This window comes from Schistocerca gregaria, chromosome 2 (genome assembly GCF_023897955.1).
Source record: "Schistocerca gregaria isolate iqSchGreg1 chromosome 2, iqSchGreg1.2, whole genome shotgun sequence".
Classification (NCBI taxonomy): domain Eukaryota; kingdom Metazoa; phylum Arthropoda; class Insecta; order Orthoptera; family Acrididae; genus Schistocerca; species Schistocerca gregaria.
The window spans coordinates 783,100,099-783,128,093 of NC_064921.1; the positions used below are offsets into that span (position 1 = coordinate 783,100,099).

General features: G+C 39.6%; 1 protein-coding gene across 1 annotated transcript in view; it reads right to left on the reverse strand.

Annotated features, from left to right (window-relative positions):
* The window catches only part of LOC126335037 (U3 small nucleolar RNA-associated protein 14 homolog A-like), a 68,319-nt gene that overhangs the window by 13,345 nt on the left and 26,979 nt on the right, over window positions 1-27,995 (reverse strand). The window contains exons 3-5 of the mRNA XM_049997905.1: window positions 23,171-23,329; window positions 11,300-11,371; window positions 4,346-4,497 (exon numbers count right to left, since the gene is read on the reverse strand). Coding sequence (XP_049853862.1) covers window positions 4,346-4,497; window positions 11,300-11,371; window positions 23,171-23,329 — 383 coding nt within the window. The remainder of the gene's footprint in view (window positions 1-4,345; window positions 4,498-11,299; window positions 11,372-23,170; window positions 23,330-27,995) is intronic.

Consider the following 27,995-nt stretch of genomic DNA (forward strand, 5'->3'; position numbering starts at 1 on the left):
GTAATAGTCGAAATGAATTAGAAAATCAATTATATATGTAAAACAAAGCACAAAATTAGATCTGGTGTTATATTCTTTAAAACTGAGGGGGCAACCTTTCTCTTTTATGGAAATGCAGATAATATTCACGTATGTTAATGGTAATTAGCTAAAATTGAAAAAATGACTTTTAAGGAGGCAGATGGCAAAAGAAGATGGGAAGTAAAAATATCATAGCTTGCTTCGTCACAGACAGACAGAGCCAGGAGGACATCAAAAGCAGACTAGCACTGGCAGAAAGGACACTCCTGGCCAAGAGAAGTCTACTAATATCAAACACAGGGCTTAATTAGAGGAAGAAATTTCTGAGAATGTACGTCTGGTGCACAGCATTGCATGGTAGTGAAACACAGACTGTGGAAAAACTGAAACAGAAGAGAACCGAAGCATTTGAGATGTGGGGCTACAGACGAATGTTGAAAATTAGGTGGACTGATAAGGTAAGGAATGAGGAGGTTCTGCACGGAATCAGAGAGGAAAGGAATAATAATGAATGGAAAGTTCTGGTTGAGAGTAACGAATTATTGAGGAATAAAGGAGACTACTCACTGAAAAGCAGAAGCACTGCATCATTGGTAGATACACAAACAAAAGGTACAGAGCTTTGCTTTGCCAGCTTTCAGAATGAAATTCCTTTCTCAAGTTGTAGGAGAAACACACACACACACACACACACACACACAAGTGGTGGTTGTGGGGAGGATCCAAATGGGACGGGTTGTGAAGCAGCCAATGTAATCTCGCATGTTTGTGGTCTGCTGCATGTTGTGCCTTTGGGTGATCACCCTTCTTTTTGGCAACAGTTTGATGGTGCCCATACATTCTGGTTGATAGCTGGTTGGTTGTCATACCAATATAAAATGCTGTGCAGTGGTTGCAGCAGAGCCGGTATGCAACATGCCTGCTTTCACAAGTAAGCTGGCCTCTGATGGGGTAGGATAAGCCAGTGATGGCACTGGAGTATGACTTGCTGGGTGGTGGATACAGCAGGTCTTGCATCTGTGTCTTCCACAAGGCTATGATCCCTGTGGTAGGGGCCTGGGGGTGGGAGTGGCATAAGGATGGACTAGGGTGTTGGGTGAGCAGCAGAACACCACTTTGGGAGGGGATGGATGTATCTTGAGCAGGATGTCCCTAATTTCAGGGCACAATGATAGATAATCAAAGCCTTGACAAAGGACGTGGTTCAGTCGCTCCAGTCCTGAGTGGCGCTGGGTGGCATGGGGGACACTTCATGGTCATTGGTTCTTATGAGACCTTTAGCATACTGAGCAAGGGAGTTCTCATCACTGTCAATGCGTCTGCCACAGGTGGCCAGGCCGCATGGGAGGGATATTTTGATGTGGAAGGGGTGACAGCTGTCAAATTGCAGGTTTGATGGGTTTGATGTGGACTGGGGCTTGGATTGACCCATCTGACAGGAGGAGATCAACATCTAGGACAGTGGCATGATGGGTGGAGGGGGACCAGGTGAAGTGGATGGGAGAGGTGTTGAGATTGTGAAGGAATGAGGATAATGTGTCCTGGCCTTGGGTTGAGATTATAAAGATGCCATCAATAAACCTGAACTAGACCAGGGGTTTTGGAATCTAGGAATGTTTGCTCTGGGTGGCCTATGAAGAGGTTGGCATAGAAGGGTGCCATGTGGGTTCCTATGGCTGTGCCACCAATTTGTATGCATATCTCCCCTTGAAAGGTGAAGTAGTTATGGATTAGGATGTAGTTGGTTAGGTTTAAGAGGAATGAAGTGGTGAGTGGTTTTTCAAACAAAGCTGCAACCACTGTGCTGCTTTCTACAAGGGCATGACAACCAACCATCTGTCTGCATGAATGGCCACCAACAAACTGGCCAAGAGAGAGCTGGTCCATCCTGTTGTGTAACATTCTGCCCAATATGTGTTTCACTTTAATGACTGCTTCACAACCTGTGCCATCTGGAGACTCCATACCAACATTAACTTTAATAAGCTGCTAGGTGGAAACTCTCCCTGCAATTTATTCTAAGTACCCAAAGCCTGCCTGCCCTCAACCTTCAATAGTCCCTCTCCTTCATTCATTTGTCCCCTTTTCTGCCACCACTCCAGCACTACACAATATCCTATACCACCAATGCACCTACTGAATTCTTTCCCCTCCTCTACTTCTCCTTTTTTCCACTACCTCCAACTCCTCCTCCCCCTGCACCTAGCAGCATTACCCTGTCCTAACCTCATCCCTCCATGGTTCCACAAGCATCACTTCATCTTCCCCCACCCCTACCCTGCTATCCATCCCAGCCTCCTCCTTAGCTCCATCATCCATGGACTGCTTTTCCCATTGTGTTGTTTGTACTGTGGCCTGAGACAGTGGTCGTGTGTGTGTGTTTTCTGGCTTAGAAGAAGGCATTTTGGGAAAAGCTAAAATGTTTTTTCATTCTGCCTGTGCCCTCTATATGGTGAGTAGCAATTTGTCCTTTTCATAATACTGTCATGAATACCTCTGGACCGAAACTGGCAGATTGCTTGCCAATGCACTATGTCTCACCACCACCACCACCACCACCACCACCACCTCCTCTCTCTCTCTCTCTCTCTCTCTCTCTCTCTCTCTCTCTCTCTCTCTCTTTTCTGCCTCCCCAGTCATTCGTTGCCTTCACTCGCCCTCACAATAGTTAGCCCCTCTTAACCTTGAGCTAAGTGATCTGTCCCTCCATCCCAAGCCTATTCTTCTTCCCTCTCTGAAGAAGGAACGAACAGTTTCAAATAGAAAAAAGCTTTTTCTGCTTTTAATTTTATTCACAATGCTGTAATTTACGCCCCTTTAAATCCTGTCCAGATATTATGTCTCTTAGTAATTTTACACATACCAGTCACATTAATGGGACCATTGCCTATATCTGATGTCAACATATGGTAATCCTTCACAAATGGCGAGTGCACCACCAGCAGCGGAGTGCATATAACACATGTTGTGCGATGGAGAAATTACTTCAGTCGTTGTCCTGATGTGGAAGTGAAGTGATTTATCTTATGTCCAAAAAGGAATGACCATTGCTTTTGCATCAAGGGTGGAAGCAAAATGGTGCTATCTAAAAATGGCACCTAGGCAACTGTGGTGCCGCACAGACCACAGATGACAAGGGCAAACAGTGGCTGCGGAGATGCATGTTTGTAAGGTGCTCAACTGTGTGGTCATCAGTGCTCGTACAAAGTCCCAATATTTTCACAGTCCAATTTTGTACACAGTCCAATCTATTCACTGTCATGGATGATGATAATATGATGAGGACAGCACAAACACCCAGTCCCAGGAAGGGAAAATCCCCAACCCTGCCAGAAATTGGACCCGGGACCTTGTGATCCAGAAGCAGCAATGCTAGCCACTAGACCACGAGCTGCGAACAGTCTCCACAAAAGGCACCTGGTTCATGCAACCATCTGACTGCTGTTGATTGGCGACAAATGCTGAAACTTGCATGCTGGTACATCAACTCGAGATCCACCGAGTTGCGATAGGTAGCCTTTTCAGACAAATCCCGTTTTGTGCTCCATGAACCAGATGGCAGTTCGTATACGGTGTGGGAAATCTGAAAGCAAACACCTTGGAACAACCGTCAGAAGGGGCCAGGAGGGAACATTATTGCTTGGGGAATGTTTTCCTAGCATTCCCTATGTGATCTTGTCATTCTGGTAGGCACAATGGATCAACGAAAGTATATTTCTAACGTTGGTGACCATGTGCACCACTACCTGCAGTTTGACTTCCTCGGCACAATGGCATCTACCAGCAGGACACTGCAAAGTGTTACACAGCTCACAGTGTACATGCACGGGTAGAAGAACACTAGGATGAATTTATTTTACCCCCCTGCCCACAGAACTGCTTAGATTTAAACCCAATTGAGACTCTGTGTGGGCCATTTGCACCACTGATCCTCGCCAGAGAAATGTAGCGCAGCTGACCACAGAACTGCAGTCGCCATGGATTCAAATCCCTGTCAGTACCTTCCAGAACCTCATTGACTCTCTTCCTGCATGTCTTGCAGCAGTCCGTGATGCAAGCGGTGGCCATTCAGGCTTTTGACAGCTGGTCACATTAACGTGACTGTAAAAGTAAAATTTTATACATATGTTTACACCATTTATAAAAACAAACTGAAAAAATTGAAACTGTTACAGATTTTATCCCTTTAACTGTAGTTCAGCAACTGCATAAATGTGACTTTCCATGTTTCTGTCATTATCTCTTAAATACATCCCTTTGTCTGAAGATTTTTAACAACACTAAAATGGTATCTAAGTTACAGAAGAATGGCAAATCGAATTACCTCTTACTTTTTATCTTCTTCTGCCTGGCAGCCTTGGCTTCTCTGTAAGACTGCTGGGCCCTCAGCTTTGCCATCTCTTTGCGCCTCTCCATTATCTCCTCCAGGCTAAGGGGAAACTCTTCCCCTTCCTCCTCTTCATCATCCTTTTCAACCTGAGGAAATTATAAAGCTTTTGTAAGAGACAAGATTTTACTCTGACAAAAATAAACAAAAAACATTTTTATCATTAGGTTAACATTGTCACTGTGACTGGAAAGCTATGGAACTACTTGATTATTACTAAACTATTTCAAAATATCAACCAGCAAAATAAACAGAACTATTTCATTTTTGTACACTTCTAGTTAGTGTTCATCCTTATGATGCCCAGTAAGCGCAATATTTTATAGATGTACAAAATTGTTACGGCTTTTGTGGCCACTCATTAATAAACTGCCTGTTGGCTTCTATCTTGGGCTCTTTAGCTGACATTTGTTCGATGATTTTTCTGACTTCTGCCAGCACGAGTGGCTGGAATTATCAGAGCTTCACCATCTATTGCTGGTTATGGACTGGACTCGAGCTCGCAGCCGCAGATTACATATATCTGCTGCACCAATATTGAAAGGCTTTACCGTAGTGATTTCTGGTGTGGTTCCCCCATTGCTACCTGCAGCAGTCATTCACTGCAGCATGGGAATCCAGGATCCACTCACCTTGAGGCTTTCTTCTTTCTTGTTGAAGCTATTCTCATATTTCTGTAGTTCTATAGCTTCTCTCAACAAGTACATGTGATAGCTTTTCTCTACAGCAAGAACTTGCGTGTCTGTGAATTTTACAATGTGGTCAGTCTCACACAGGATGTGCTCTGCCATGGCCAATTTCTCCAATTGCGCTAACCTGCAATGCCGCTACATTCTGTCATCCTGATGTTGATTGATTGTCCAGTCATTCCAACGCAAATGTTTCAGGATGTATATTCCAGGCACTGCAAGTGGGTCCCTTTCCTCCATCACTCATTTGAGATGCTCTTTGATCTCCTTTGTCCATTCATAAATAGTCTTTATGCTGTGTTTGAGCAATGCACAGCTGAATCTGTCTGCCACTCTTGGAATGTATGGCAGAAAGGCCATACCGACTTTTTTTTTTTTTTTCTTGATACATTACTTCGCTGGGTGTTTGACTCTGTGACACTTCTCATGCAGCTGTTGGGGTACCCATTGCTCCTCAGAACACTTTGCAGGTGTTGCATCTTGTGTCTGAGGTGCTACAGGAAACAAATTTGTCTCGCTTACATTATGCCTGAATTAATCAAGCCTGTTTGCTGGCTCGTGTGGTGATTTGACAGTGTGTGCAGGTATCGGTCCTTTATGTGTCAGTTTTCAATAAACACTGGCACACAGTGGATCTGGCACTAGTATCTATTATTACTTGTCTCTTATGATGCCAGAATCCAACCCCATTTGTGGATAGAAGTATTCATCTGTGCTATGTCCCTGAACTACTGCTTTGTGTATTTTTATTTTTAGCTATTCCCATTATATTTTTGTGAAGCAGAGGGCCACCAATCACCTAAAATATTGTTAGGAAACACCTGCAAAAAATTCCCCAAGTTGCCTGGTGTACTACCCCAAGACATGAATTGGGAACAACATCTATTTTTTAATTACTTAAGCATTCATGTCAGATCTGTCATCACTTGAATTCCAAAAACTGCAGCTGAACATTTTCAGTTACTTAGCCTAGTTTGTTTCAAAACTTAATTCTGACACTGGAGGGTTCAAAACATTTGGCCCAAAGATCTAATAATATAACATTTCACCCTCCTCCCCCTCCAATCATTTACTGCATTTTCAAGGTTTATCTATTTGTTCCCACCCACAGAGCAAACACTGCACACTGTTTATGCTTCCTAGAGTGAAAAATGCAAGACTGCCAATATGAGAAGTGTTTGGCTTCGCATACAAATTTGACCTTCATAAACATATTTAACACATAATTTTTGAAACACATATTTTTTCATTTGGTTACTATTCAGCTGTCTTGTTATCTAAATAATGGGAAGTCCAGGATGGAATGACTTTATTTTATTTATTTTACGTGTCCAGGACATGAATTTATTACAATACTGGTAGAGCATTAATAACATAAAAGATTACTTACATAAAATTATCCATTTCACAGAAAATTCAATGAAGTAAAGACAGAAAGTACAGTACAACAGGTGTTTGATAAGTAATGCAACATATTTTTTCCTGGCCAATTTTGGTTGAAAAAATGCAGAATTTGTTGTGGAACATTGTGAAATATTCCTATAGTTTCATTAAGTTCCAATAGGTGGCTTCGCTAATATGTAGCCTTCAAATTGGCATCTGTAATGGAGGTGCTTTCCGAGTAGAGTGTTGTCATTTAGTTTTTTCAATTTATTTATTTATTTATTTTTATTATTATTATTATTATTATTATTATTTGGCAGAAAACCAGATGATTTCAGATATTCACAGGCACTTCTAGAATGTCTGCAGAGACCTTCCACTGAACAAAAACACAGTGAGACATTAGGCAAGCCATCTGTCATCATCACAACAAGATCGCGTGAACCTGTCCAATCTCCCGCATGCTGGCCAGCTGCACACAGCTGTAACTCCTACAATGTTGGAACATGTGGACACTCTAATTTGAAGTGAACGATGGATCACTATCAAACACCTTGCTGCACAATTTGGCATCTCTGTTGGTAAATAAATGCTGACACACTCATCCACCAGCCTGGGGTACTCAAATGTGTGTGTCCACTAGGTTCCTCACCATCTATGCACCTTCCTATTTCCATCTGTTTGGCCCAATGAAGGATGCACTCCATGGTAAGCAGTAAATGGATGATGTGGAGGTTACTGATGCAGGAAACTGTTGGCTTCAATGTTGACCATTAGAGTCATACCATGCAGCCATACAGGACCTCCACGTAATCTGACGTAAGGTCATTGCGTCGAATGGAGATTATGTTCAAAAACAGGGTTTTGTAGCTAAAAGAGTGGGGAATAATATGGTGTACTGGATGTCTGAATAAAACCAATCTGTTATCAGAAAAAAACTTATTGCATTAGTTCTTGGATGTCCCTCATAACAACAACAAACATACAAGGACTAATATGGAAAAAAAAGAGTTTATAAAATACTGACAAGAAAGTGAAATAAAACAAACGAACAGACAGACAGTAAGGTGATTCTCTACATATTCTGTGGAGAACCAGTATTCAGTGGTTTTGATGGCTGTTTGGTTAGCTGCAGTAAGATGACCACTATTAAAGGTACCTGGCAGGTTCCTGAAGACTAGCAGTTATTGTTCGTTCTGCAGTGTGCTACACTACACTGGCAAATTTCATCACAGTAGCTAAAGATCCATTTACTGAGGTTGAATTTACACCATGACACCCCAGTTCTCAGCCTGTTCGGCATCTTCCGTGTCTCACGAGGCAGGTGTGAGCCTTCAGCAGGTTCCTCTGACATTCACTCGGTGTGCCTCAGGCAAAGAATCTTGCCAAAGTTTCTCTCAGCAAGTTATGAGAGAGACAGAATTGCTGTAGTTGCTTGCACGGAGTTCTTTCTTGATCTGAGTCTTGGCTGTTGGGGCTCATCTCCAAATACGGGATGTCTGGGATCAGTTTTCTGTTTCTTCTCCATTTCTCGAGCTGCTTTCCTGCAAATACTTGGTAGTGCCATACCCATAACTTGGTAAAGTTTACTGACATGATTTGGTCATTGAGATCTGTCACAATGTGTCCAGTATTGTTTAAAGCTGTATCAATATATTTGGCATGTTCAGAATTTTGCCAAAATTGTGCAGAATATTCTTTTGGGGAAAAAAGAAAAAAAAACATATTGCCATGGTAGATATTCAAAACACTTTTGGTTGAGCACCACAAATTGCTTCTGTAAGTTTACAGATGGCACTGTTCCAAGCAGATAGTTTGAGATTTTTTCATCTTCACAGTGGGCTTTAAATGTAAGGGTGCAATTCATCTTTACTCCAAGGTATCTGGGAGTGTCACCGTGGAATAGCAGTTCTCCTCTCCAAGTGACATTCAGTTTTCTTTTAGCTTCCCATATTTCATAGACAGAGTGCATAAACTTGTGTTTTCAAGATTTGGCTTCAGATGGTTAGTATCAGAATACTTGCCCAGCTCTTTGAGATCTTGTCAGCTTTATCTCTGTGGGGGTCCTGCCCACTCGTCTCGTATAGGGTGCCTAAAGGATGCTGTGTTCTCAGAATGCTGTACAACAATTCAAGCAAATCACGTTAATAGTTTTTATTACAAGAAGAAAGATAGACAATACCAAACTTTGTATTACATGAACGTGTTGCAAGCAATGGGTAACAGGCAAACAGTCTATTTCTTTCTCTATATACTAAGTCCATACAAGCAATGGATATGGATCACTAATAACTGCTATGTTAGTGATTTCCCGGTGCCGGTCTGTGTGGCCGAGGCTGGCAGGAGCAGCACTTATATTTTCTTCTTGTAGACGCTACTCCTGTCATGGCTGATGTCATCTTACGGGCTTCTCTGCTCTTGCGTTCTTCGTCTTCATGCCGACCCTTGTGGTTACGCCGGAACAATCTCCACCTCCTTAAAGGTTTTGCCTTGGACAGCAATTTCTGTACCATCAGCATAAATAAATGCTCTAGTTCCAGGGCTAATTGGGTGGCCGTTTGTGTAACAGTAGGGACAACAAACACACTTGCCTGAGGGAGGCCATTTTTCTGAATCCTGCATCAAGTTTTCTTACTTTACAGCAAACATTACATGAACTGTGTTAAGCAATACTCCTTTGTGACTGAATATACTTTCCTAACCACCTTTTTGTGGTTGATCATAAGCTGCTGTGAGGTCCATAGAAGCCACACCAATGACTTGACCTCTTTCATAAACATCCTCAATAAGCTGACCCAATTTAGGATCTGTCAACAATAAGACCTTCCTGGGCTTTTACAACGTTATTGTTGACATACTCTGATATTTGATTTATATTCAGTCTTTCCAGTACCTCACACAAATAGCACAGGAAATGAAATTGGATGAAAGTTTTTTGGTTCTGTTGGTTCTTTCCCAGGCTTTAGATGTGCTACTACTTTGCTTTTGCACCAAATCTCAGGAATTTGCATTTCTGAAATACAGGTGTTATAAGATTTAATATCCACTGTTTTGTAGCAGGCCCAAACACTTTTTTATTGTTATTCATAGACTTTTAAGATGAAAGGAGTGCCAAGGTAGTCTTACTCAACTGTGCACCTCGGGGTTTGGAGTTTTTAGATCTTCCTTTTGCCTTACCATTCAGAAGGATTCGAGGGACAATTTGGTCTGGAGTTATCTTTGAGAGATCGGGAGCAGTGGCTGGGTCATTGTTAAGGTTCTTCAATAATTTTCACGTTTTCAGCTGCTCTGTTTCAAGTATAGATTCGCTGCTGGGTCACACCATTTTTTACTTCTGGAAGCTGTTACAGTATGCAGGAGATCTTTGCCTGTTTGGATTGTTTCCTCAGACAATTGATCATTGTCAAATAATTGTTCATATCTCTCCAAGAGAGCCTTGCAATCTTCATGTCCTAGGATATATTTACATGAACTAACTTGAATTGATCTAGCACATTCAGAATATACTGGAGATGGGTCTGGTTTTAGGACTTCCATATCATGTTCTTGTATGAAATTCTCCCATTGGGCTTTCTTGAAGTTAAATAGTCTTTTGAAATGGACAATCTCTGGTTTCATAACTGCTGCAACAGAACAGATAATAAGTTGATGTTGCGTGTGTGGGACTGGCTCAGCCATGTTCTTCTTCATGTGAACTGGCTCAGCAACTTTCTTCTTTACTTCCTGGACAAGGTGTTCGCTGACATAAACGTTAGGTTAGTTATATCCACGAGCCCATCTAGCACTGTTGAAGAATGGTGGCATCTTTGGGTCATAAATTAACACCGGTCCTATCTGTTCAATCCAATTGCCCAGTTCTTCTCCATTTTTATCGGTTTTCCAGTAGCACCATGATGTACTGTGGCAGTTAAAAGTTACCAATTACTAGCTTAGTTGGAGTGAGTGTGAATGTGAATGTGTGCATGTTCTGCTCCAGAAGAAGGACTCTGAAAGCTTACAAGTAAATATTTTAGCAATCTTTTTCATTGTGCCTGTCTGCGACTCAACACCTCACCTATGTGGTGTGTAGCACTCTATCCTTTTTAAAACACTATTCTTATTTTAATAAGATATATAAACCTATATAACACATTTTCTCACAGTTTTGCAATAACAGAGATATCTTGCACATACTACATAGTTACGTTACTAATATTATTCAAATGACACAATGTTTGGAGGAATCCTGTAGTCATATTTCCTTTTTAATGAAAGTCCTATTAAGATGGAACAACTTTTATAAGAGCTGTTCCTTTAAATTGCCAATGGTCTTGCCGCAGTGGTTATTGCTGGTTCCCATCAGATCACCGAAGTTAAGCACTGCTGGGCTGGACCAGCATTTGGATGGGTGACCATCCGGTCTGCCAAGCGTTGCTGGCAAGTGGGGAGCACTCAGCCCTTGTGAAACAAACTGAGGAGCTACTTGATTGAGAAGTAGCAGCTCCGATTTCGGAAACTGACATATGGTTGGGAGAGCGGTGTGCTAACCACATGCCCCTCCGCATCCAGTGAAGCTTATGAGCTGAGGATGACACAGCAGCCAGTCAGTACTGTTGGACCTTCATGGCCTGCTCAGGAGGAGTTTAGTTTTAGTTTTTAGTTCCTTTACATTACAGTTCACATATTACTAGACCTGCAATATGCACACTATCCACAATGTCGAAGAGCATCCATAAAATTCTTGGGACATTCTTCACAGAAATCAAGCAAAATTTATGTTACCATGTACACAAAATTCTTAACTTTTGTTACATAAAAGAGACAATGGCAAAGAACTCACCTCTTTACCTCCATTTACAACCTTACTCCTACTCAGGATTTCTGCTACTTTGGCCTCCAATTCAGACTGGGACTGTAAAAACGAAATTGAAAGACAGTAATCAATGACAAACATGATATCTTATTGGCATGAAATATATGTGTATCCATAATCACAAACCAAATGTGTAAAATTTCAAAGATGGGTGGTCTGTTTTGTATTACCACAAAGTAAGTGCAAGTGGTTATTATTAGCAAGTTGGAATGGCAATCATCAACACAAAGTTGTTTTGCACTGTGGGAAAATAACACCATAAAATTTCAAAGAACAGCTTTATCCTTGAAATGGTAAAATATTTTATTACCTACCAATCACATAGTAAGTTTAAGGTAAAATAAGAACAATAAAAACTTAAACGGCATGATTTAGGTTTTACCCTACAATCCACTTCAGAGTTATAAGGTAAATTCGGTGTCTTATACTCTCTAGAAAATATTTAAGTGTGTTAAAGTTACTAGGCATACTGCCTATACATTTCTTTTAATACACAGTGGCTCGGAAGTGATCTCGACTGCTGCCTAGCCGAGATCACTGCTCACCTCAAATGCAGCCACAGTCGGGCCTAGTGCCCGGAGATGACGGTGGCCACGTTCAAATGCATGTGTTTTGCAATTGGTTGGTTGGTTGATTCAGGGGAGGGGAAGAAACAGCGAGATCATCAGTCCCATTGGATTAGGGAAGGATGGGGAAGGCAGTCGGCTGTTCCCTTTCACACGAACCATCCCGGCATTTATCAGAAGTGATTTAGGGAAATCATGTTGTGTTTTGTTTATGTCTGATGAAAGACTTAGTCTGAAATATCGGACAGTCCTCTTTAAAAGTGTCTCCCTACCACCCAACATCTCCTCTGTGTAGTGAGCACCAATCTGTCCTCCTTATATTGGTATTTCATCCCGGATTTTCCACTTATTGAGGGACAGTAGTACTTACTTAGAGTTACTGAAAAGAAAAGGCTTTTTGAGCGGCTCTGCCAGGCCAGTCCCCTATAGCACTGCCTGTTGGTCTGTACTCAACACGCATTGCTGGCTGTGAGTACACCAAGCACAGTCAACAAAGTGAAACACTGTACTTGTCATTTTCTAGTATGCTTATTTTAATGTTTTTTGGTGAGATGAAGCACTTTAAATACTGAAACTGTCAAATTTCTGCCACTTTGTCACCTGAGGATGGTTTACAGAATCAAACCGGGTGTGACTTAAGAAATGCTTCTAAAATAAAATATGTGGTAGTTTTCTTAACATTCGCTTACCAAGATATCATCCTTCAGTGCAGGAAAAATTCTTTTAACAAACATTTTCAGTGGATTTTTGGTAAACAAGCGGGTAGGAAGCTCAAATTAAGTTTTTTTTTTGCAGGCATAAAGAAGTACACTCAATAGTAAAACATATTCAAAGAGGGTATAAAAGTGTCACGTCAATGAGGAACTGTGTATTATCAACATTTTTTTCTCATTACTGTTGCTATGATAGCAACTATCATGCTCAAGAAATATTTGGTAGTACTTAAGTGTTGTATTAGTTTTGAATTTGGAATGTTTCATTCTACTCCGTGTGTAGGAGTCTGAAAAAACAATATGTGAAACTGCTTACATCGCTACCAAACTATTTGCAATAGTGTAGCAGCACGTATTTCAAATTTGAACTATGTCCTTATGCTGTCACAAATTTCCACTTAAACTATCAACTTATGCCAATTGATAAGCAATTTCGTACAAACATTCTCTTGCACTCCGCTGGAAATTGGTTTGCACAAGCTCTCACTGAAAAGAAATGAAACTGATGCAGAAAATTTGCCAAATCATCAAATATAATACATTAGTGGTGGTCACCTCCACACACATCTGATATTTTTCCTGCCAATGTTCAAAAACTTTCTGAATGATCTTTCCTTTGAGGCAAGTTTTGTCTTTACTGGACTGCAAATACACATCTCCAATAAACACTTCATTTCACTGTCACAGAGTTAGATAAAACTTTTCACATGGTAAAGGCACAGTGCAATGCAGAAATCACTTTACTCTATATCAGACCTCATATATTACAAAAGGAAGGAAGATGAATCAATTTTTGACAATATAATGTAATTGGATACATAAAAAATCTAGTCAACAAGTGGCAAGCAGGAGAACAAAGACTTCCCTCCTACATTAAAGACACCAACCATTTCCTAGATCAGGGATACAGCCCTGGGAACTAGGATGTTTCCTTCCTATGCAAACCTTTTCATGGGTCACTTGGAGGGGGCTTTTCTCGGTTTCATAAGCCTTCAGCCCCTGGTTTGGTTTAGATACATTGATGATATCTTTGCCATATTCACTCATGGTGAGGCTGGAATCTCTCTATATCTTCTCCCAATTAAATTTCACATGGTCCTATTATGAATCCCATGCCACTTTCCTTGATGTTGATCTCATCCTCACTGAAGACCAGTTACACATTCTGTCCGCATAAAACTGATTAACAAACAACAGTACTTACATTTTGACAGTTGCCATCCTTTCCATGTCAAATGTACCATCCCTTACAGCCTTTGCATTCGAAGCAAACATATCTACTTGTATGCAGACTCTTTACAGCAACACACCACCAGTCTCACCTCAGCCTTCCCTGGATGTAATTACCACACCAACAAAGTTCAGAAACAGATATCCTTGGCCAACACATTAAATCCTGGTAGTGCTGATCGCTCCTCGGAGTTTATCACTTGTCAACAAGCCCTGAAATGAGATCCGTTCTGTCTGAAATTTTGCCCACCACACATAAAAAAGCTTTTCCCCACCTTCCCAGTCTCTGCAGTATCCTTATGAGGCCCTACCCTCCTTCTGCACCCATCTCCCTACCCTATGGCTCTTACCCTTGTGACTGTCCCCCTCAAGACTTGCCCTATGCACCCTCCTACCAAAAGCTGTAACAGCCCTGTAAATGGCAAAACATACACTACCAAAGGGAGAGCCACCTGACAATGACCCAAGTCATGTACTAACTGTTCTGTACACACTGTTCAGCCTTTTTCATTGGCATGACTACCACCAAGTTTTAAGTTAGGATGAATGGGCATACGCAGAGGATGTATACAAGCAACAAACAATATCCTGTTGCAGAGCATGCTCTACAACATGACAGTCGGGACCTTGGTGCCTGTTTCACTGCACATGTCATTTGGACTCTCCCTCCCAGACACCAGTTTCTTATAACTCTGCAAGTGCTACATGTCCTTGGTTCTCACCATCCACCTGGCCTTAATTTACATTTATTTCTTCAGTATCAGCATTTCTTCACAGTAACTACTCCTTTTTTCATTCTGTTTTAGTTTTCTACATCTTTCACTTTCTGAGCTGCCTATTTTTCGCCGTCCACCTCCAATTTCAGTTACACATACAATGTACCCATCACTCTTAATTACTCTTAATTCATGCACAACATTTTAGCGTTAATCTCTGTTTTGCATCTTACCCTGTCTTCCATCTTTAAGCTCTGGGGTTTCCAATTCTATCTGGCACAGTCCCCAACAATCAGTCTTTCCTTCTTATATCGTCCTGTATGTCTCCCTGCCTCGTGGTTCTGGATGACTTCTTGGAACTCTACCTCTTTTCCTAAAACCTCTTCAGTCCTTTTCCTTCACCCCTCTTCCACCCCCTTCTACCCTTCTGCCAGGACAACGAGCCACTGGCTCCGAAAGGTTGCATATGTGGAACCTTTTTTTTATGTGTGTGTTCTCTTGCCACTGCATGGTGAGTATATTTTTTATCTACCCAGTTACATTTATATTGTCAAAGAGGAAGGAAGATTATGGTTTGATTTCATGCTGGTGAGGTTGCATATGTGGAACCTTTTTTTTATATGTGTGTTCTCTTGCCACTGCATGGTGAGTATATTTTTTTTATCTACCCAGTTACATTTATATTGTCAAAGAGGAAGGAAGATTATGGTTTGATTTCATGCTGGTGAGGTCATTAAAGAAGTAGACAAACTCAGGCTGAGGAAAGAGAGATAAGGGTACTGGTCACGAACTTTTCAGAGACACCATTCTGGTATTTTCCTCAAGCGATTTAGGAAAATCTAAAACTGGATCAAAAGACAGGATTTCAGCTGTCATTCTGCCCAAAGGATCTCATATATTACAGTAAAATTAATGGCAAAGTTATTTTAAACTGAAAGATTCCATTCAGTAACTGAACTGATAAATACATGATGAGATCATAGAACATCAAAAGAACTGAGATAAGTGTATACAGACATATTCATCTGGATTTAATAAAGATTAGTTTTTTGATAATATGTATCAATGAGTATATGGGCATTTAGAACAATTATATCAAAATAATTGGACTGGACTGTGGACTTAGATGGTAAGTTAAAACTGAAAGCTGGGCTGGGGATGAAATCTGGGGAATTCCTTTAGCACGCAAAGTGCCACAAACTGAACATAGGGAGCATACCTGACTGACAGGCTGACTGACTGAAAGCTTCACCTTGCCACTTCCCTTCAAGATTATTGATGTAACCACACCTTATAATTGTGAGGGCAAGTGTGTGTGTGTGTGTGTGTGTTTTCAACTTTTGATGGAAATAAGAGGTGTGGTTAGTAAATAACAAAATTACTGTCAGAAATGTGATTTATTACAAACAAAGTTACAACTAACTTTTATCCTCTTCAACATATGGCCCTGCCCTACCTATAAGCATCTGCATAGATGTCTTCCATTGTTGAAAACAAGGCTGAGGTCATGCACTGTCATCTTCTTCAATAACTCTGCTGTTTTTGCTTTCACTTCTTCAACAGACTGAAATTGTGTTCCCTTCAATGGACTTATCACTTTTGGGAAGAGATAAATATCACAAAGAGCCAGATCTGGTGACTATGGAGTTTCCCTCAGCTTCTTTGTAGTATTTCTGATCAATGGTTTGACCCTCAAGTGCCAGTTCGGTCATGATAACAACACTAGCAGAAGAAAAAGGTCAACATTGCCTTTTTCATTCTTGGTGATGTGGGAGTCTTCCAGTGCATCGACTAATGCTCTGTTTTTGGGCTGTAGTTGAGTATCCATGTTTTACCACATGTGATGACGTGTGAGCAAGACCATTTCCTCATTGAGTCATTCCATTTCATCACAACAAGATATCTTCTGTTGGTCCTTTTGTTCCTGAGAGAGTTTTGCATAAACCCTGGTCATGTTTCAATCATTATGTGAAACTTGTCTTTCTGTCTCTTTGTTCATGGTCAAAATGTCTGTGGTCACCCGAATGCTCACACGCCAGTCGTTCCAGACAATTTCATTAATCTAATTTTCTGACTGTATGCTTCAGTTTTTGAGTTCACAGATCAAATGCGATGTTCATCATCTTTAACTTAATCCTGGCCTCCTGAAAACTATTTGTGCCATTCAAAAACTCACACATGTGATATAACATTATCACTAAGCACTTCTTTTAACATATGAAAACATTCTGTTGCTGAGTTTTTTAATTTCACAGGGAATCTGGGGTTAATGTGCCACTCAATTGTTTGGTTAACCATGCTTTTGGGACTACTACAAAACAGCATCCTCTACAAACAAGGCTGTAATGCAAACTAAAGCAGACAAAAAGACAAAACGAGCACCGGCTGCTCTTGAAGGTTCAAGGTAAGCCGCACTCCGATAACAACCTCCCTTTATGCAGATATTTAACTGCCCCACATTTTATACTGTGCTGGACATCAGAGAGGAGCAAGTGGTAAGTACAAAGTATGGGTCAGTCCACTACTTCATATTTCATGTCCACTGATAACAGATCCCAGGAAAGGGCATGGGGCACGGACGAAAGAAACCCAGGCATTACTTGCTTTTGGCATAACTGAGAAATCTTGATATGTTATTTTCCATCACCATATGAAATATTAAACAGAAAGTTCAACAACTTTGACTGAAATACGGTGCAGACTCTTATGGTGGATGTTTGCGTCCTTGATGATTTTTCTTTTATGGGCTTAAGGCCATAGTCCAATGCAAATTTCTCTGCCTGAAGTTTCATCTCTCAGTGCTAGAGAGACATCACTGGAAGCTATAAAGACCTGGAAATCACTATCAAACTTAAACAACCTTGGCAAGTCAAACTGTTTAAGGAATGCAACAACACTTGTCGTCTGGGAAACATGGATAAATCAGCAGATGATGTTGTGACTCGGAATATGATAAAAGACATGATTACAAGAAATCCACAATTTATTAGGTCATGGTGTGGCAGTGTAAACATAAGTAGCACAATACCACATAGTGACTAATACAGGACACACGCAGTTTGATCACAAGTATAGACTACTGTCCGGAGTTGGTACTTGGCAATACATACAGCATTTGAAAACCAAAAGTCCCTGGCTATCGGCTCAAACTGTGTGACACATGTCGCAGTAGTGGCAGTGATTGTGCAGCAATGTACAGGTTACTACAGCAGGTTGTGCTCTGGAGTCAGGAATACATTAAATTCATTTATCCAATACTACATTTTTATCAGCATCTAATTATTACTGTATTAGAATGTGTATTTATTTATTTAAACTGATCTGGGGTCATCAGGCCCTCGACCAGGGTTTCACACATACATCATAGTTACCTAAGCAATTTTAATATGAAAACTAGTACTAAAATGTTTTGAGTGTCTGCAGTGGTGGTGTGAGTAAATTATACTGACTATGAAGTAACAAAGCATTAATAATAGCATTACTTGTACTACTACAGATGCAGCCACTAATAGTAATAGTAACAATAACAATAATTGTTCTAGTAATATTAGTAGCGGCAGATAAAAGAAAAAAAATATGGGTATACAAAATACATGTTTTTTGATATAGCAATTTCTGTTGCAAGAAAATTTAAGAAGACTACATTAGCTAAGAATACTGTAAAACAAGGAGATCAGATTGGAAAGAGGGAGTATGAGACTTTGAAAATGTGGCTGAATGATGGAGTGGGACAGAGAGAATTTTTCTCTGATGGGAATGGGTGTGTTCTGCTGTTTTGTTCAGACAAGAGAGTTAAGGTCAAGGAGAGAGATGAAGGACAGTGTTCAGTAGAGAAGACAGAGGGTATGGAAATCTCTGTGCTTGTTTGCACACAACCAAGAGAGCTATGCATATGATGATGAAATGTGCTCAACAGGTATAATGAACACAGGCACTCAGAACCAGTTCTATGCGCTCTGAGCTTTCCTGAGAAAGGCGTTACAGGATAACATTGCTGCGATCAATAATTGGAAGAATAAATGTTTGCACAAGTTTCTTTTTCAGGTCAAGACAGAAGAGCTTTTTATATTTCTGTAGGGTGTGGAGGGATGCTGATGCCTTCTTGCATATTGTGACTATGTCCCAGTCCAGTTTAGACTTTCATCTATTACTACTCCTAGGCTCTTTGCTGAAGGACAGAAATTGATATCTGTCCCAATATTTTGAGCTAATGGGCCTAGAATGAGCAACCTGTATCAATTGGGTTTTGGATAGGTAGAGCTTTAACCCTATACCCTGTACCCATTTTGATAGTGCACACAGGTCAGTGTTGAGCTTCCTTACAGCTGTCTGCATGTTTATAGATTTTGCACTTAGATACAATTTTAGGTCATCAGTGTACATGTGGTATCTGCAATAGGACAAGACTGGTGACACATGATTTATGTATAATGAAATGAGTGTAGGACCTAACACTAAACCCTAGGGGATGCTGCATAATACCTGCCTCCATTGTGACTTTATGGTGCCAGACATGACACATTGCTGGTGAGACATCAGATATGAGTGAAACCATTGCACTGCACTTGGTGAGAAATTTATGCTGCTATGTCTGGCAAGTCATAGTCAATGGTGTCAAAGACTTTGCTGAAGTCTAAGAAGCAGATGATAGTTGCCTCTTGTGCATCCTAGCTTCAGGTCATCTGTTACTTTTATTAAGAAAGATGATGTACTGCGATGTTTATGGAAACCTAAACGGTATTTGTCTAGTAGGTTGTTAGTAGTTAGGTATTTTGTTTGCCAGTTGTGGATTATATATTCTAAGGCCTTGGACAGTGCAGGAAGAATGCAAATACGTCGTTAATCAGAGGCTGTGGCAGCACCCTTATTAGGTAAATGCTTAACTAGTCCCTGTTTCCAGGCCTCAGGGAAAACAGCTGTAGTGAAGGATTGGTTGAAGATATCTGTTACAGTGGGCTGTAGTGTGTCAATAATAAGCTTCATCTTTTGTACTGTACTGCCATCATGTCCAGTACATTCTGACTTTAAATGCGTTGTTTTTTCTTTCTTTTCTTTTCTTTTCTTTTTTTTTTTTTTTCTTGACAGTGTTGCAGATAACAGTCTTTAGGTAGAATTTTTTGGGGCTAAAGTCATTCACCCCCATGAAATAATCAATGGCTCTCTGTTTTGTTTGTGGTTTAGTTTTGTCATAGATAATGTGAAGTACTGGCTCAGTTCATTGGCTAGGACTTTGCCTATACCAAAACCACACAGGTTTTTGCATAGGGCAGTTGGTCTATTTCTATTGTCAGTTGATGTATGGGCATGCCTCATTTTTGCATTTCACAAACGTTGATTGACTCTGTTGCAGTTGTGCTTGTAAGTAATATGATTTTTCAGGAGTGAGGTGCTATTTGTATGCTTGGTATGCAGTGTCTATGAGAATCATGAGATGTTTTAGTTCTTCAATTACCAAGGTGGATGTTTCCTTCTTACTTTTCCAGTCTTGAAGGGGGGGATACTCATCACACTGTTGAGTAAGTTTGTTGGTAAACCCATGAAGTTTTTGGTTTATGTCTGAGAAAGTAACAGAAGGCATCTTCCAAGCTATTTTTTGCACCTCAGTTGCAAATTCAGAAAAGTTAATGTGCTTGAAGTCTTTATACTTAGTCAACTGTGTTTTCCCTCTGAGACATTCTAGTGGGGGACATCACAAAAATTAAGTCATGGGTGGACAAGCTAGGTGCTGATATTTGAGGAGTATGACTTACTCTGTTTGGGGATTTCATTGCAAATATACCCAAAGGAGTGTGGCTACTGTTTGTATGATGGGTAGGAACAAGCTGAAGTGGTGACGCATTTAAGAAGAGAGCATCTGCTTAAATTCTGCTCTGGATGGACTATTGTATAGAAAATTTTATTAGTCAGCTATAATTATATGCTCAAATGTCAATTCGAGATTTCAAAGAGCATTTTCAAGGAAGACAAACCTGCTTAACTCAGGAGGCTTTGTATAGGACACAAACAGGCACTTCATTTGATCTCTCTGAACATATGTTCCAATTGTTTATCTTCATTACTGTTGGATGTGTGTAGCACAGTAGGTGATAAATCAGGTCGTATGAAGGCCCCTACTCCACCCCCTCATCAGTTACATCCGCCATGTCTTCGAAAGATGTAACCATCTAGATTTACTGAATTTGTGGGAATACTTGGACTGAGACAGGTCTTCAATAGATGACTTACCTGGATTTCTATTTTTTGAAATACAAGACGGAACTTGTCAAGGTGACGTGGCATAGACTGGACATTTGCGTGTGCAGTATATAGCTTAGTCTTTTTTGGGCACGAAGCTTCCAAGGATGCCACTAGTGGATGTCGGTGACGTTGACCCAATGAGGGTGGGGAAACAATGCATCCCAGAGCACTGCTCTAGGGAAGAGGGAGGGGAGGTATGGGAGCAGAGCTCCCAGTTAACCTATAGAGGAGGCTCTAGCAGTTCACGCATAAAACAATCTTAATAGGAGAGAAGAATGACTGCAATTAAGCAAGTTAGTGCTCAATAAAGTAAACAGCTCAACTCCACCCCATTACAAGCAATTATTTGTTCATGAGACCCAGAAAATATTAGATACAGGCTCCCAGGTAGATGCTATTTTCCTTGACTTCTGGAAGGCGTTCGATACAGTTCCGCACTGTCACCTGATAAACAAAGTAAGAGCCTACGGAATATCAGACCAGCTGTGTGGCTGGATTGAAGAGTTTTTAGCAAACAGAACACAGCATGTTGTTATCAATGGAGAGATGTCTACAGACCTTAAAGTAACCTCTGGCGTGCCACAGGGGAGTGTTATGGGACCATTGCTTTTCATAATATATATAAATGACCTAGTAGATAGTGTCGGAAGTTCCATGCGGCTTTTTGCGGATGATGCTGTAGTATACAGAGAAGTTGCAGCATTAGAAAAATGTAGCAAAATGCAGGAAGATCTGCAGCGGATAGGCACTTGGTGCAGGGAGTGGCAACTGACCCTTAACATAGACAAATGTAATGTATTGTGAATACATGGAAAGAAGGATCCTTTATTGTATGGTTATATGATAGTGGAACAAACACTGGTAGCAGTTACTTCTGTAAAATATCTGGGAGTAAGTGTGCGGAACAATTTGAAGTCGAATGATCATATAAAATTAATTGTTGGTAAGGCGGGTACCAGGTTGAGATTCATTGGGAGACTCCTAAAAATGTAGTCCATCAACAAAGGAGGCGGCTTACAAAACACTCGTTCGACTTATACTTGAGTATTCTCATCAGTGTGGGATCCGTACCAGATCGGGTTGAAGCAGGAGATAGAGAAGATCCAAAGAAGAGCGGCGCGTTTCGTCACAGGCTTAATTGGTAACCGTGATAGCGTTACGGAGATGTTTAGCAAACTCAAGTGGCAGACTCTGCAAGAGAGGCGCTCTGCATCGCGGTGTAGCTTGCTCACCAGGTTTAGAGAGGGTGCGTTTCTGGATGAGGTCTCGAATATATTGCTTCCCCCTACTTATACCTCCCAAGGAGATAACGAATGCAAAATTAGAGAGATTCAAGCGCGCACGGAGGCTTTCAGACAGTCGTTCTTCCCGCGAACTATACGTGACTGGAACAGAAAAGGGAGGTCATGACAGTGGCATGTAAAGTGCCCTCTGCCACACACTGTTGGATGGCTTGCGGAGTATAAATGTAGATGTGGATGTACATAAAACATGTTGACCTGATGTCATTATCATAAGTGGTGGTCTGACAACGTCTCCGATGATGCCTCCATTATTCAGAGATGAAATGTTAGGCTGAGAAATATGCCTTGGACCATGGTTTAAAGGCAGTTGGTCAATATTTTTTTAACTTTCTTTTCTTCGAAATTACAGAAGATGTTTCTATTATAAAAGTTGGTCAAAATACCCTCATCACTCCCACCTGTCTTTCTCATTTTTAAATGTGTTAAGTAAATATTGGATACTTACCAGTTGTCATGAGATTATAAATCTACAAAAACACATTTTGAGACACAACATTTTTTAAAAAAAATCAAAAGCTGTTATAGTAATTTTCACAAACAGATGGCAATGGTATCCTAGTGGGCAACACACTCAAAGCAAATAACTTAAAAATATGTGTGTTCATCAGAATTTCTATTTCTGTCTCACTCTTTATGCATCTTCTCATTATCTTCAGTTTCAACATTTTGTTGACAGAGAACCAGCAACTTTATTAAATTGCTTGAGGTGTTTATTAATGATTCTGTCAAGCTTACAGGTTCATTTCAAGCCTGACCCACTGAGGCTGCTCCAACAGTACCTGATCTTAATATTAAACATTAAAGTGGTAACACTTCCTTTATAAATGTTTGCAGAATGAATGCCGAAATCCACACACGCCTCTGACCAACTCAAAATCAAACCCAGTTTGAGGTAGGTTTGAAACTAGTCACCTAATATAAATACTACATCTGTTGACGGAATCATTAATAAACACTTCAAGGAATTCTCAATATCTATTATCTACTTGAAATTTTAATAAATCTCTTATACATTATCTCCTTGGGTACGTATACAACAAACACAACAAGAGTGTACAGTAATACAACTCACCTCAAATCTTTTAACAAAGTCTTTTGTTGTGTCTAAGGTTATGGAACCTTTTGGAATAAGTGGGTATATTAAATTCTCTGCAACTCTGTTTCTGTCAACAACTGCATTCCAGCGATTCAGCTGCTGCTTTACATTTGTGAAACCAACCACTCGTTTTATCTGTAAAATACAACAAGTGAATTATTTAAAACTCTTAGGTTAATTTCAGATGTTGAGATGATATAATTTATTTCACGGCACAGTATATTAAGTGTTTAATACATAATATTCATGGAATATGAATGATATTGTCTTCATTAAACACAAAAGCTTGTAATATTTAAGGTAAGACGACTGTCAACAAGTCAAAAAATTAAATTGTACATTTAGATTATGAACTGAGCAATTAAAAATACAATAGAAACTGCATTTTTCAACTTTGGTCTTGGATAAAACGCTCTCAGTTAACTTGCTGTGTCAAATCCAGATAAAATTTCAAGCTTTCAGTGACTGCCACTATAATCGCCATCAGGGACTAAGTCTGAATTTCTTCTGATGACGACGATGGAGGCAGTCAAAAAAAGCTTGGATTTTTATCCCAATCTGAAAGAAAGTTAACCAAGAACTTTCTATCCTGGGCTTTTCTCACGAGAGACTTCACAGCCAAACTGTGGTCTGCTTCTTACTATGTAAAAAATTTCTCACTGATCAACATACACGGCTGTAAACCAATATGTTGTATTATCATGGCTCTAGCTGAACTCACACTTGTAAAATAAAATGTCGTAAGTGTAAGCTCTAAACCTGTGTTAACATTTAACATAATGTGTGCCATTATCCACAAAATTAGAACTCAGGTAAAAATTACACAAATGCTGTTGTTGTCTTCGGTCCGAAGACTGCTTTGATGCAGTTCTCCACACTCAACCACCCTGTGTACATCAACCTTCACCCATATGAATCTGCTTATCATATTATCCCTTGGTCTTCCTCTACAGTTTTAAAATCCTTCTCCTGCCCCCCCCCCTCCCCCCACTCTCTCTCTCTCTCTCTCTCTCTCTCTCTCTCTCTCTCTTCCCTCCAATATCACACTGATAATTCCTTGACTTCTCAGAAAGTGTCCTAACAACCACTCTTTTCTTTTAGTCAAACTGTGTCATTTCAATTCAGTACTCACTCATTAGTTACATGGTCTATCCATGTAACTTTTAACATTCTTCTGTAGCACCCATTTGAGAAGTGTCTATTCTCTTCTAGTCTGAATTGCTTATTGTTCACGTTGTGGTTCCTTGCAAGGCTACGCTCCAAACAAAACAAGAGACTTCCAAACACTTAAATTTATATTCAGTGTTAGTAATTTCATGTTTTTAAGAAATGCTCTCCTTTCTACAGTTGGTCTGATTTTTATAGCCTCTCTTCTATGACTACCATCTGGCACTTTCAGTGTCTCATTTAACCTAATCCCAGCAGTGATGCTTGATTTAATCTGACTTAATTCCATTATCCTTGTTTTCATTTTATTGGTGCATATTTTATACCCTGTCTTCAAGACACTATCCATTCCATTCAACTGACTTCCCACTCCTTTGCTGTCTCTGACAGAATTACAATGCCACTGGCAAGCCTCAAAGCTTTTATTTATTCTCCCAGAGTTTTTCCTTACCCAAATTTCTCCTTTGTTTCCTTTGCTGCTTGTTCAATGTAGATTCTGAATAACAATGGGGACAGGATACAACCCTGACACACTCCATTCTCAATTATTGCTTCCCTTTCATCTCCAACTTTTATACCTGCAGTCTGGTTTCACTATAAGTTGCATATAACTCTTTGCTCCCTGTATCTTATCTCTGCTATCTTCACAGTTTTAAAAGATGTTTTCCAATCAACATCGTCAAAAGCTTTCACTAAGTCTACAAATGCTATGAACGTGAGTTTGCCTTTCTTCCGCTTATCTTCTAAGATACGTCATAAGGTCAGTATTGCCTTGCATGCTCCTATCTCTCTCTGGAACAAAAGAGTGACATTCTCCAAGGTTGGTTTCTTCTAGTTTTTCCATTCTTTGATAAATAATTTTCGTCAGTATTTACAACCATAACTTAATTTGATAGTTTGGTTCACTCCTGTCATCATATTTTCTTTGGAACAGGAATTATTACATTCTTCCCGAAGTCTGAGAGTTTGCCTGTCTGCAAATCAGGTAGAATAGATTATTAGTCATGGCTGGCTCTTATATGGATCTTAATAATTCTGAGGGAATGGCATCTTCTGAGAATTTTGATGTAGTGTGTACTAATTATTTCTTCTCTTGGTCAGAAAACAGTGTTATTGATGCATGTAAAACATGTAATAACTGTATTGGACCTGAATTAGATGGTACTTTTTATGTAGATGTGAATGAGAGCTGTGAAATGACTGAGGTTGGTAAGTCTGATCCTGGTCGCTTATTGCAAATGAGTGTAGGTGAGGTATGTGACATTTTGATAATGATGGGACTTATATTGTTAGTGATGTTATTGATGAAGTAGGTTTGGAAGAATATGATGATAGTCAGTTTTTTGTGAAATTTAAGAATAATGAAGTTCCAGAGTTATTTGCGAATACAGGTAAGGTAAATGATGTTTGTGATGATGTAAGTGAGAGTCATTGAATACCAGTCCAGTCAAAGCAGTTTTTCATTAATGCCATGCGGAGTAATGATCCAAGCAGTAACGATAAGTTATCTGTAAGCCAACAGAATAAAGGAGAAAATTTTTTGAAATTTGTCTGGGGCCATATTGCTGATAACATAGATAAATTTGCATTCTGGAATAAGTTAACTGTGGTTAGTCAAAATCAGTATCCAAATTGGTGGAATGAAGTGAAAGAGAATCTAAGTAGGAAATGTAATTTTGACAGTAAAGTGTTTTGTGTTCCTTCTGTAGTAACTGATATTCGTTGTGCTATGGAACCCATTCAGTGTGCTCAATCTTTACCTGTCAACACATGTAACCTAAGTAAAGCAATGCTACCAGTAAAATTGATAAAACCTTGCAAAAACAGTGTAGATGTAGCATTTGATGAAACTGAAAGTGATCTTTTACATGAAGTGTCTAATAACAGAGATGATGATTCAGATTTTGGATGTCCTCACATTAGGATTAAGATTGATCAGTGGGAAGGGAACTGTTTGATTGATACAGGTAGCCCAATTTGTTGTACAGCTGAATAATTTACACACAAAATCCAGTATAGTAAGAATTTTGTGGAAGTGCCCATTGTAGGTGTAAAGATAAGATTAGTGTCAGGTAAGCAAAGCAAATTGGTAAAATCTCAAGTACTTTTAACATTTAGTATAAAAGCTAAATCTTTGAAAATGGATGTTTAGTGATCCCTAGCCTGGCTGAAAATATAATTCTCGGTATGGGTTGGATAGCGAAAGTTGTGGCTTGTTTTGGATGGAATGATAAAGATTAGCTTATTTTGGAACCTAAAAGTAATACTTATGTGGAAACTAATTTCTGTATCTTAAACTGTGGGAAAAGTTGTAACTATTTGCTAAACATTGTGAACCATGGTGATTACCAGGTGTTTGATGATGATACAGATTTTGATGGGATTGAGGATCCATATTTTGAAAGTGTAGTGGACTCTAAAGCAAGGGAAGCTACGACTCTTAATGATATACAAGAGGAATGACTTAGAAATTTGTTTAGTGAAAAACCAGGGAAAGTAAAAGGCTATCAGTACATGCTTTAACTTACAGATAATCAACCTTTCTTTCTCAAGTCATATAGTATACCATTTCCAAAAGGAAAGATGTAGAGAAAGAAATCCTGAAAATGGAAACAGGGTATGTAATAGAGAGAAGTAGGAGTGTTTACAGTAATCCTTTAGTTGTGGTGGGTAAGAGAAATGGTGGTGTGAGAATTGTTTTGAACTTTAGACATCTTAATAAATTTCTTATCAGACAGGATGTTCATCCTGAGAACATGTACATGCTGTTACACAAATTTGATTATGTAAAATACATGAGTAGTTTGGACTTGACCTCTGATTTCACCAGATCCCACTTGAAATAATTTTAGAAAGTATACAGCATTTTTGTATGGAGTTAAGCATTTTCAATGTTATGTGGTGCCATTTGGGTTAAATTTGTGTGTGGCTGAATTCATAAGACCTCTGGATTCTGGTCACAGAAAAGACTTGGGAACAACATTTGAACCTGTTAAGAGATGTTTTTTCAACATTATAATCAGGAGGGATGACTTTGAAAATAGGTAAGTGTAAATTTGGTGTGGAAGAAGTTAAATTTTTAGGAAATGTTATATCTGAAAAAGGAATTGCACATGACAAAGAGAAACTTGATGCTATTACTAATTTTCCTCCACCTCGCAATAAAAAAGGGCTTAAATCATTCTTTAGAGTTAACTAGATTTTATAGAAAATTTTGTAGCAGTCAAGCCTCCATACTTGTGTGAATTTTTGAAGAAGAATACTGTTTGGGATTGGAATCTCGAGTGTCAAGATGCTTTTGATGAGATCAAACAACAATTGTGTCAAAGTCAGATTCTGTTCAGACCAGATTTGTCTTTTCCTTTTTGTATTATAAAAGACAGAAGTGATGTTGGATTGGGTGCTCATTTATTTCAGGAGGTTGAAGTTGATGGTGTTATTGAACAAAGATCTCTTGCATTTGCTAGTAGAGTATTGCAGAAACATGAAAAGACATACACTGTTACTGAGAAAGAACTTTTGGCTGTGTATTGGGCATTCAACAAATTTAAAAATTATTTACTATGGCACAAAGTCATCATCAATACTGATCACAAAGCATTATGTCATCTTCAGGTGTGTAAGCTGTACCATA